The 11,956-nt window shown below is 47.7% G+C and overlaps 1 protein-coding gene across 1 annotated transcript; it reads right to left on the bottom strand.

The window, feature by feature from the left end:
- Positions 1-280: 280 nt before the first annotated feature.
- On the bottom strand, positions 281-8,017 carry LOC311518614 (retinol dehydrogenase 14-like). Its single transcript, XM_084624568.1, has 2 exons — positions 7,481-8,017; positions 281-2,811 (listed from the first exon to the last, which is right to left on the bottom strand). Exons 1-2 carry the CDS (start codon positions 8,000-8,002, stop codon positions 2,194-2,196), a joined length of 1,140 nt encoding a protein of 379 aa, XP_084480694.1. The 5' UTR covers positions 8,003-8,017; the 3' UTR covers positions 281-2,193.
- Positions 8,018-11,956: the final 3,939 nt, after the last annotated feature.

Raw genomic sequence — 11,956 nt, 5'->3', positions numbered from 1 at the left:
AAATTGGAGTTCTATTTACTTTACCTTTAGCTCCTTTTGATGAAACAGTAAAAACTAAGGTATCTTCTGGTCTGTAGGGGCTTGAGAGAACCCATCTTTTTGTAAGAAGAGCTCGTGCCCTGGTGCAATTGGTCAAAACTTCGCCTTGCCTTCAGTATTATGCTGCATGGTAGTTGGTTGATGCCTTCCACTCCAGCCAGGGTCGCATTTCAATGGTATTACATATTGTCATTTGGGGATTGTTTTAGATGAAAGACGCAAGATAAATGTAAAATAGGACTTCACAGGTTGAATTCCTGTTTATTCTCTAACCATATTTCCATCCTCTCTATAGGATGGCCCTTTGCATTATTTACAAACAGCATTTTTGTGTCAAACATTCAGAGTACACAATAATCACACACTTCAGCTCTACTCCTACAGGCTCTGTTGCCTATAAGTGAGCAATATATACTGCAATTAAAATATAGCGAGCAATATATGCTGTAACTATTGTTACAGGATCTTTAAAAAAAAAATCAATTTTCTCCCTTAACTTATGCTCATCTAGATTTCGCTGTCTTCCTCCCAAAAGCATGGAGCTCCTGCTATGCCTCCTTCCTATACCCACAGTACTGCATCTGTAGAAACAGGTGTGGAAGGGATTGAGCACAATACAGTGTGTGAGTGAGAACATACAGAACATGCAGTGAATATGAGTTAGAAACATACACTGTAAATGATCTGAGAATCTCAAAAATGGTGTTAACTCAAGTGTTGAACCAATAAGGATTTATTGTGGGATAGACTAAGCTTCAAACACTTCAATCTTTTATATGTATATATAAATTATTAGTAGTAATCAAGATCCCAAAGCATTACTTTCTTCATATTCATTAAATTTACTTGTACCTTAAATTGGTGGTGTTAAATAAAATTACTAAAGAGAGACAAGCAAATCATAACTAACCAGAAACAGTTACTGAAGTTATATATTATTTAAAATTAATATTAAATTATTAAAATAATTACGTAATTATTTAAAATAAGGGAGCGTCTTCATGTAATATCCCTATATTTATTTTTGGCTTATTTTAATTCCATTATCTCTGCATAGTAGAGACTCTCTAAGCCTATGCAGCATAGTTGCCAAGGCTAATTTTGTCAAGTGTGTAATAGTTTCTTGATCACATTTGTACCATGTATGCATTAGTGAGGTTAAGGAAATATGCACTTACACAGAAGATGACTTATCAGGAAGAACTGTTGGCCATATTAGACTGAACCTTATGCACATTTCACTATGGAAGGCAGGGTGACAAAGATCTATAAATAGACTATTCACAAAACAAACCACAGGGTCAGATCTTGGGCTCTAACACACCCTCCAGTCACTGACCTACTGAAGTCAATGGTGGGGCATCCACCAGCACAAGGCTTATTGCAGGATGGGGGCCTTGGCTCATATCTCCAGAAGAGCAGGTTTGGCCCAAATAAAATAGAACCTGCTGTACAATCAAACATACATACTAGAGTAATGGCAGTGACAGATGCTAGCTTATGGAGAGCCATCTTGAAAATATCTGACTTGTGACCCACAGCTGAGTTATAATATGGCTTGATATAGTTCCTGTTCAGCCAGCCAGTGATACGCAGTTGCGGGAAAGAGTTTCTGTGCTAGGAAACAGTATTTGGAGGCTTAGAGGATCACAGAGGAAGAGTGCTCACAACTCAGTGGTAAAATCTTTCACACCGTTTTAGCTTGAATTGCTCACCAACCCAACACTTATCGGTATTAGGATGGATTCACAAACCATCTACAAACAGCCACACATTTCACATACAATGCAATGCAGTGCTATGTTTGAGATCAAATAGTGGAAGACAACAAAGAAGCATATACATTACATAGCAAAGAACTTTTTATTAGTAGAACAAGTAGCTTTCAGAAGAGATTTTAACTGAAAAATATTCAAACACCCAGGCTGTTAAGACTCTAGTTCTGTATTTTTTCAAAATATGGATTTATGTAAAATAGAGAATATTCTCTATTTTAAAAGAGCTGTACACATTACTCCTAGTAGCTTTGAAATCTGTGAGCAAAGTAATTTGTGTTTCACACTATTCAAGGGGGAAATACCATTGCAGAAAGCTTCAGGGTAGCAAAATATTAGTTATCTTCATTCCTTTCAGTAGGTCTTTTTTTCCTAGCATTTATTTTAATAATCCAACCATCACTTCACTGATATCCCACAGTTTTCTTGCAACTAAATCATCCATGGCTTTCGGCAGCAGTTCCTCCTCTTTGCAATCCCCAAAATACTTGCCTGACACACCCTCTACTTCTGCAGAGGAGGCCAAATAAATAGAAGTCTGGGCTCCTTCCAATGGGGTTTTGAAGAAAGCCCATGACACCAAATTGAAGAGGGGTTTTGCCAGCAAAGGAATATGCACGTATCTGCCTAGATTGGTTCGGACAATACCGGGATGAAGCACGTTGACAGTGACTCCTGTGCCTTCCAATCGGCGGGCTAGCTCCCTGGTGAATAGTATGTTAGCCAGTTTACTGCGACTGTAGCCAAAACTTTTATTGTAACTTATTTCACTGTTCAAGTCTTCAAAGTTGATCTCTCCGTATTTGTAAAGTTTGGAAGAAACTACCACAATCCTGCTTGGGGCAGAACTTTTGAGGAGGCCAAGGAGAAGGTTAGTGAGCAAGAAATGACCCAAGTGGTTGACACCAAACTGCATCTCGAAACCATCCTCTGTCTTCATGTATGGACACTGGAATATCCCCGCATTATTGATCAGGACATCCAGTCTCGGCTCTTCCTTAAAATAGCAAAAATAATCAGATTTATAAACACAGCAAGCTGTTATTAAGATTAATTGTATTCATTGACCTTTATTAGGAAAAACCATTCAACTGCTCATCCTCTAAAATGGGATTTTCTAGTCATGGTTATTTTAATGTAATCTTGGAAAAAATAAGCATATTGGTAGTTGTCAGTAAGAGGAGTATCAAATCACATGGGATGGGGATGTGTTACTCTGAAGATAGCTAAAATATAAACATTTTTCAAGAACAGCATTTTTTAATTGAAATCTACTGAATTTATTCTTGTAATACCAATTTCTTTCCAAAAAATGATCAGGATGTGACATTAAAGACAAGCTGACAAGTGTACTACTGGTTAGTATTTATATTGTGGTAGTACTTAGAAGCCCCAGTCATGGAACTTATTATGCTAGGCACTGTACAAACAAAGAACAAAAAGATTATCTAGCTCTTTGAGGCAGGGACTTAGGGTTAAAGAGACACTGCCAACAAATTTTAAACCCATCATTTGATTATGGAAAAATAATTAGATTTATGATGAATTTTGAAAACACTGCTATTAATGATTTCAAACAATGGTACCTAGTTTAAAATTTGCCTGAACTGTGGTGGACCAAAATACTATGTTGTGCCAATGCACAAGAACCAGAAAGTAAAACTGGTAACAGAAAAATAAAATCTAAGGCCCCAATACTTATGTTCCAAATCCTGCATAGTCTGTGCACCCAGAACTCGGAGACAGAAAGATCTTAGGAGTTTCAAAGTGTGGTTCCACTCTGAAAAATGTCTTCACACAAGTGTCACTATAAAGTTCCATGTTTCAACCTGAATGCTCAGTTTATCAGTAAAGAATTCCCCCCTCCCCGACCTTTTCCCGCCAGTCCTGCAAATTTAACATAGGATCTGGAAGTCAAGTTGAGCGCCTTCTGGCTCCTTACCACCAGTAAGAAATTTTCTGCAGGCCAGATTCTATCCTCATTTACACCTTTGAAATTTAATAGTATGCACATTTTGCCATCAGTGGCACAAGTATAACTAAGAGCAGAATCTGATCCTGCATTTAGTTAATAATTAAATCAAGCTGGGGCTTGATCCTGCAAGATGCTCAGTTCCCTTAACTCCTACTGATATCAAAGGGAGTTGAGGCTGCTCAGCATCTCACAGGATTGGATCCTTCATGTATGAGTTGTAAAGAATTCACATCTCCCCCATAGCTTCATGGTACTGAAAGATGTAACAATTTATCACTGAAGCCAGCATATTACCCTGAATACACAATGCAGTTGGTCTTTGTGCAGTGAGGCTAAAAAAGTGAAAAATGAAAATTCAGTTCAGAATTCTGGTATCTAAACATGCACAATGAAAGCCAGGCTGTGGGGGTGCCAGCTATCTCTCATCTTATCAATCTAGGAACCTCCTTTATCTTACAGACAACTTCAGAAAGGAGTCACAAGTTCAGAAAAGGAGGGGAATAACGTAAGTGCATATGTACTACAGCCCTTGGAAGTGTTTCTAGAACAAGTCATCTCAATCATTTTGTTTCTCCATCATTTAAGCTGTGTTGAGGGTATTCTAAAACAGCAGATACCACGAGAAATAAACCCAAGAGCGGCACCACTCCCATGTATGTCACCCCACACACGTCATCTCCTGCCTAGCTATTTTGTTCTCAATTTTTCCTGTGAAAAGACAATACTTTAATTGGTTTTGCCAATAGAGAGACTGCCAGCCTAAAAATCACATTTTTTTAAATGTATCACTAACACCTATGAGGTACTACACCAGATTAGAAAAAAAGTATATATTGTTTTCCCAGTGTTTACTTTGTGCATTTCACAGCACTTTGTGTATAGTTAGTCACATTCACAGTTTCCCCTGTATAGTCAAACAAGACCAGATCCTGCAACTGGATCTATGCAGGTGGCCCTAAATGGTTTCCCACTGAAGTTTTACACGGCCACAACTGTCCATCCGCGACAAACCAATTACAGAATTAGGGCTTTAGTCAATTTCCCCTGTTGTTCTGTGGGCCTCCTGGCAAATTATGTTAAAGGCCCAAAAGGGTGAAGAGAAAGAGAATATTCATCACATTATTATTAATGTGAAGTTATGTTGAAACATCAAGTGTTAAGATGACAACATTTCATGGGTTAAGAAAATTATATCAAGAAAATATTTACCCCAAAGTTATACAGGGTGACAGCTCCAGCATTAGCTCATTTTCTACCATTATGTACAGTCCCCCACAGCACACACCCTTTCCTCTATTTTGGAATATCCCTAAACAGTGTAAATTGTATCCATGAGATACTCAGTGAAACCATTTGTTGGCTTGCTCATGCCCGTCTACAAAATCTGTTAGGAACGCCTATAGGACCCTAGTGAGCACCTCAAAAATTAGGCTTGCAGGATCCAGGATAGGTCTGACAAAGTCAGAATAATTATGGACAGTACACCCTCGATATAACAAACTCCTCAGGATCCAAGCCATTTGTTCATTATAGCCAGGGGGTCATTATACCAAAAGACCGGCGCCAGGAGCGGTCAGTTTCTCCAGCCATGGAGCTGACAGCTCCTCCAGACCCGCAACTGACAGCCCCATGGCTGGAGGTGGGATCCCGGGACTGGGTTCATTATATCCAAAGATTTGTTATTATGAAGGGCATTAGAGAGAGGGTGTACTGTAACAGAAATGTGATAAATGTAGGTTGGATTCAGATGACCCCATGAAGTGATCTCTCACTGCAGCCTATCCTCTATGCTGTAGGTCAAAGGGGACTCAAACTTAAGCCACTTTACAGCCACAAATTCCCAGATGCCTTGAAGAATAAACTGCAGCAGATTGCAGCTGCCCTAGTTTTTTCTTTGCCCCCAGAGATAACAGGTCACCCCTTGCCTGCTGCATCTTGATATGAGCTCGTGAAGGTGATTTCTGGCTGCACTGTATACTCCATGGGCCCCGTCCCTCTTCTTACCGGTCAACACAGCTAGTGAAACGGGAAGATTTCCCTAGGAAAGGAGCTTTGGCCTAATAAGGCTTTGTTCCCTGGATTAAAAATCAATGCATAAGAATGCACCAAAATATTACATTACATCCCAAAATATTTTGGGATTATTTTTAATGCCCAACAAGATGCAAGAACAGCTCTGACAAAAGCTGCTAATCTCCACTCAGTATCAGCATTGAAGAACCCCAAGTCACCAAAGGGGTAATGTGAAGACTGAGTAGCCCTTACTGGATGATGGAGAGAGAGACAGCCCACTCTTTCCCCTCACCCCATTCCTTCCTCTGCCCTCTCCCCCTCCCAGCCTACTCTCTCCTCATCCCTTCCTCTCTTCTCCCCCTCCTCACCCCCAGCCCACCCTCTCCCCATCCCTTCCTCTGCCCTCTCCACCTCCGCCACCCTCCTCATCCCCAGCCCACCCTCTCCCCTCACCCCATCTTCTGCCCTCTGCCCCTCCACCTCTCTCCTCCTCCTCCCCAGCCCACCTTCTCCCCATCCCTTCCTCTGCCCTCTTCCCCTCCTCACCCCAGCCTGACTTCTCCCTTCACCCCATCTCCTGCCCCTCCCCCTCCTCCCCCCCACCCTCCCCCTCCTACCCCCCACCCCCCCTCACCCACTCCCCCTCCACCCCACCCTCTCCTCACCCTCTCCCCCACCCCATCTTCTGCCCTCTGCCCCTCCACCTCTCTCCTCCTCCTCCCCAGCCCACCTTCTCCCCATCCCTTCCTCTGCCCTCTTCCCCTCCTCACCCCAGCCTGCCCTCTCCCCTCACCCCATCTCCTGCCCCTCCCCCTCCAGCCCACTCTCCTCCCCTCCCCCTCCACCACCCTCCTCCCCTCCAGCCCACTCTCCTCCCCCTCCCCTCCACCACCCTCCTCACCCCCACCCCACCCTCACCCTCCTCACCCACTCCCCCTCCACCCCACCCTCTCCCCCACCCCATCTTCTGCCCTCTGCCCCTCCACCTTTCTCCTCCTCCTCCCCAGCCCACCTTCTCCCCATCCCTTCCTCTGCCCTCTTCCCCTCCTCACCCCCCAGCCTGCCTTCTCCCCTCACCCACTCCCCCTCCTCCCCCCACCCCACCCTCACCCTCCTCACCCACTCCCCCTCCTCCCCCCACCCCACCCTCTCCTCAACCCCATCTTCTGCCCTCTGCCCCTCCACCTCTCTCCTCCTCCTCCCCAGCCCACCTTCTCCCCATCCCTTCCTCTGCCCTCTTCCCCTCCTCACCCCCCAGCCTGCCCTCTCCCCTCACCCCATCTCCTGCCCCTCCCCCTCCGCCACCCTCCTTCCCTCCAGCCCACTCTCCTCCCCCTCCCCTCCACCACCCTCCTCACCCCCACCCCACCCTCACCCTCCTCACCCACTCCCCCTCCACCCCCCACCCCACCCTCTCCTCACCCTCTCCCCCACCCCATCTTCTGCCCTCTGCCCCTCCACCTTTCTCCTCCTCCTCCCCAGCCCACCTTCTCCCCATCCCTTCCTCTGCCCTCTTCCCCTCCTCACCCCAGCCTGCCCTCTGCCCTCACCCCATCTCCTACCCCTCCCCCGCCCACCCTCTTCCCATCCCTTCCCCATATTTGCTCTCCCCACTCAACCCCTTCCCTCACCCCACCCCTCCCCCGCCGGCCCCCTCTCCCCGCCCCGCCCCCCGTACCTGCAGCACCCGCTGGCAGAAGCTGCGCACGGAGCGCAGCGAGGCCAGGTCCAGCTCCCTGATCACCAGCTCCCCGCCCTCCGCCTGGGCGCCCAGCTCGGCGCGGATCTCGCGGGCCGCCTGCTCGGCCCGGCCGCGGTCCCGGCAGCCCAGGATCACCCGCGCCTGCAGCCGCAGCAGCTCGGCCGCCGTGGCCCGGCCCAGCCCGCTGTTCGCGCCCGTGACGATCACCGTCTTGCCCCGCATCAGCGCCGCCGCCGCGCTCCGCGAAGCCCGGCCGGCCCCGCTCAGGTAGCGGCGGGCGATGAGCAGCAGCCCCCCGCCCAGCGCCGCGGCCAGCAGCGCCGCAGCGGCCATAGCCCAGCGCTCGGGGCCAGGAGGGAGCCGCGAGCAGGGGCCGAACGCCACCCGCCCCGGCGTTTTCCCCAGGGCGCCGCCGGCCCTACCCCGCCGCCGGAAGCCCAGCGCCGCGCTCGGGGGCGTTAGATGCCGGTTGGCCCCCGCGGTCCCCCCACTTTGCATTCTGGGACTCGTAGTTTCCTCCGCCTCCCCAAGTGTCGGTTCGAAGCGCCGCCCAGGGCTGCGCGCCCGTGGGAGCTGCCTGCGCGGGGCCCTTGGGCTGGGTTAGCCCCGAGCTCCGGTACCGCGGTGTCCCGCCCCAAGGCAGCCCTTCCCCGGGCAGGGCAGCCCCTGAGCGGCTTGCGCCCCCGGCAGATAAAAGCGTCTCCTGCAGCCACCACCCTTTTCGTAAAAAGAACAGGAGGACGTGTGGCACCTTAGAGACTAACCAGTTCATTTGAGCATGAGCTTTCGTGAGCGACAGCTCATTTCATCGGATGCATGCCATGAAGTGAGCTGTCGCTCACGAAAGCTCATGCTCAAATAAATTGGTTAGTCTCTAAGGTGCCACACGTCCTCCTGTTCTTTTTGTGAATACAGACTAACACCGCTGCTACTCTGCACCCTTTTCGTGTGAGTTTCCCAGTCAGGACTGGGCCTGAGCCCGAAAGACTGAAGAGATCAAAGTTCCCTTGACAATGGGGAGAACTCTGTTCTGAAAGGTAGCAGCAGTCAGGGAAGGCAGCCGGTGCAAAGTACTACCGTGACAGATCAGATGCACCAGGACAAATGGGGAGACGTTGGAGAAAGTCCAGAGGAGAGCAGCACAAATGATTAAAGGTCTAGAAAACAGGGCCTAGGACGGAAGGTTGGAAAAAATGGGTTCAGTCTGGAGAAGAGAAGACCAAGGGGGGACACAATAAGAGTTTTCAAGTTGTTACAAGGAGGAGGGTGAAAAATGGTTCTCTTTAAGCTCTGAGGATTGGACAAGAAGCCATGGGCTTAAACTGCAGCAAGGGGGAGGGGGCTAGGCTGGACATTAGGAAAAACTTCCTAACTGCCAGGGTAGTTAAGCACTGGAACCAATTGCCGAGGGCTGTTGTGGAATCTCTGTCACTGGAGGTTTTTAAAAATAAATACCTGTCAGGAATGGAATAGTGATTGCCTAGTCCTACCTTGAGTGCTGGGGAATGGACTAGATGAGGTCCCTTCCAATCCTACACTTCTATGATTCTATGAAAATGGCAAAAAAACTGGCTAGGCGGTAATACTGCAGAACAGGATCTGAGGGTTATGGTGGATCACAAATTAAATATAGCTGACAATGTGATGCAGTTGCAAAAAAGACTGATATTCTGGGTTATATGAACAGGAGTGCCATTGCAAAGAGGGAGGTAATTGTTTCACTGTACTCCGCACTTAGGAGGCCTCAGATGGAGTATGGTGTCCAGTTCAGGGCACCCCTGCAGCTACAAGGAAATACTATGTAAACAAAAAGGCATATTTAGTCTTGAGAAAAGAAGACTGAGGGGGAACTTGATAATAGTTTTCAGATACATTAAGAGTTGTTATAAAGTCAAGAGGCTGGTGATCAGTTGTTGTCCATGTCCACTGAAGTCCACTGGACATGGGCTTAATCAGTAACGGAGATTTAGGTTAGATATTAGGAAAAACTTTCTAACTATAAGGACAGTTAAGCATTGGAACAGGTTTTTGAGGGAGGTTGTGGAATCTTCACTGGAGGTTTTCAACAGGAGGTTAGACTAACTTTGGTCAGAAATGATCTAGCGCAGGGGGCTGGACTAGATGACCTTGTGAGGTCCCTTCCAGCCCTACAAATCTACTATTCTGTGAAGTAATACTCAGTTTTTACGCAGATCTGAGCTACTGAATGATATTACTTAACAAATTCTTCATTACAAAACATGGCTGAATGCATTTTTTATTAATGACAGGTTATGGGTGAATTTATTACATAGAACTAATAAAGAAAAAATCACAGATGCACCTATGGACATGGATTCAGCTATGTATAGACTAATCTTGAATACTCTGACAACGTTTGCTTCCTTATCTTTAGGCAGCAGTCCTTTTCTTTTGCTTAGGTTTCCCAATGCAAACTCTGGGCCAATCTAGAGACAAAAGCATGAAGGTTAGTACTATGAAAGCAAAAATGGGAGACAGAAGATAAACCATAGTGAACCTATAAATGGCTCAATTTCAAATCAATTTGCTATTGAAATATTTCTCAAAGTATCCAAAATATTTAATGTCAGGTGACTTTGAATTATCCACCCAATGAAAAATTAAACAAATTGGGTTACGAAAGCTATCTAAGGCCTCCAGAACCCTTCAAAACATGAAAGATTTTAATAGACACATGGAGAAAACTCCATCTCTCAGTACAAAACTTAGAAGAAGGATATATATCTGTACGGATTGCTGATTTAATCTAATACATCAGGGGTGGCCAACCTGTGGCTCCGGAGCCACACGTGGCTCTTCAGAAGTTAATATGCAGCTCCTTGTATAGGCACCGACTACAGGTGCCAACTTTCCCATGTGCCGGGGGGTGCTCACTGCTCAACCCCTGGCTCTGCCCCCACTCTACCCGTTCCCTCACCTTCCCCTGAGCCTGACATGCCTCCTCCCCCCCCCCCCCGCCCACCCACCCACCCACCAGAGCCTCCTGCATGCCACAGCTGATCGGGAGGGACGGGGAGGTGCTGATTGGCAGGGCTGCCAGCCGGTGGGAGGTGCAGGGAGGGAGGGGGAGGCACTGATTGGCAGGGCGGGGGAAGAGCTGATAGGGGGCTACTGACGTGTGGCTCTTTGGCAATGTACATTGGTAAATTCTGGTTCCTTCTCAGGCTCAGGTTGGCCACCCCTGTAATACATGATAAAGACGATGCTATTATTTGACCAGGCTCCTGTTTTTCTTAATACTCATCTCAAGGGAGCACTAAAACTTGTTCTACCCTGACTTCATTGGGGTTCTATGTGGTGTAAGTCCATGGGTAGAACTTGGTCCCTGAAGATTAATTTTATACTTTCTCAAGGATCTAGCAGAGATTGGAAAAGACATTACCAAGCCCACTCAGCTGAATACTGTCCCTCAAAACACTGCCTCCTAAGACTTGTCCCCAAGGCCAAGATTTTCAAAAACAGCAGTGATTTTGGTTGCCCAACTTGAGGATTCTTAAAGCAGGGGTCTCAAAGTCCCAGCCTGTGGGCCATCTGCGGCCCTAGAACCTCCCCATTGCAGCTCGCGGAGGAGAGACACATGCAGACACGCTGCCCAATGTCTGCTGCAGGTGCCATCCCCCACAGCTCCCATCATAGGCACCGACTTCTTCTGGTGCCGGTGGGTGCTCGACCGCCCTCTGCCCCCAGCCCCACCCTGACTCCCTACCTACGCTGCCCCCTCCTGCCCCCATTCCAACCCCTTCCGCAAAGTCCCCGCTCCTCCCTGTCCCTATTTGACTCCTTCCCCAAAACCCCGCCCCTGCCCCGCCTCTTCCCCAGCTCCTCCCCTGAGCGCGCTATGTTCCTGCTCCTCCCCCCTCCCTCCAAGAGCTTGCTACAGCTGTTTGGCAGCGGCAAGCACTGGGAGGGAGAGAGGATCAGAGACACGGTGTGCTGCGAGGAAGCAGAGGCGAAGGAGGAGGTGTGGCGGGGGGGGGGTGGGGCAGGGAGATTGGCTGCCTGTGGGTGCGGAGCACCCATTAATATTTCCCCATGAGTGCTCCAGCGCCAGAGCACTCGCAGAGTCGGCACCTATGGCTCCCACTGACTGAGGGAGAGGGACAGAGATACCATCACTAGTCGCCGGGCAGAGTCAGCCATGGAGGCGGCATCACTTTTTCCCCCAATGAATATAAACAAGTCAAAATACCAAACACAACTATCTGATGCCCACCTTGCTGCAATCCTGACGTTTCAGCTGTTCAGTCACTGAGGCCAAACGCCAACAAACTGACACAACTGAAGCGTTGCCAGGTGTCTGGCAAACCCTAAAAACTCTCTGGCAGGCGAAGAATTGTATAAAGTTGTATGACAGTTTTATTATTTCTAAGAAATTCAAAATAAAAAATACAATATAAACATTTTATTTTCTGAACACCATCTTCAGTGACC

This window comes from Lepidochelys olivacea (assembly GCF_965140295.1).
Source record: "Lepidochelys olivacea isolate rLepOli2 genome assembly, chromosome: 3".
Classification (NCBI taxonomy): domain Eukaryota; kingdom Metazoa; phylum Chordata; order Testudines; family Cheloniidae; genus Lepidochelys; species Lepidochelys olivacea.
Note: the sequence above shows the minus strand (reverse complement) of the source record. Positions and strands in the feature narration are given on the sequence as shown.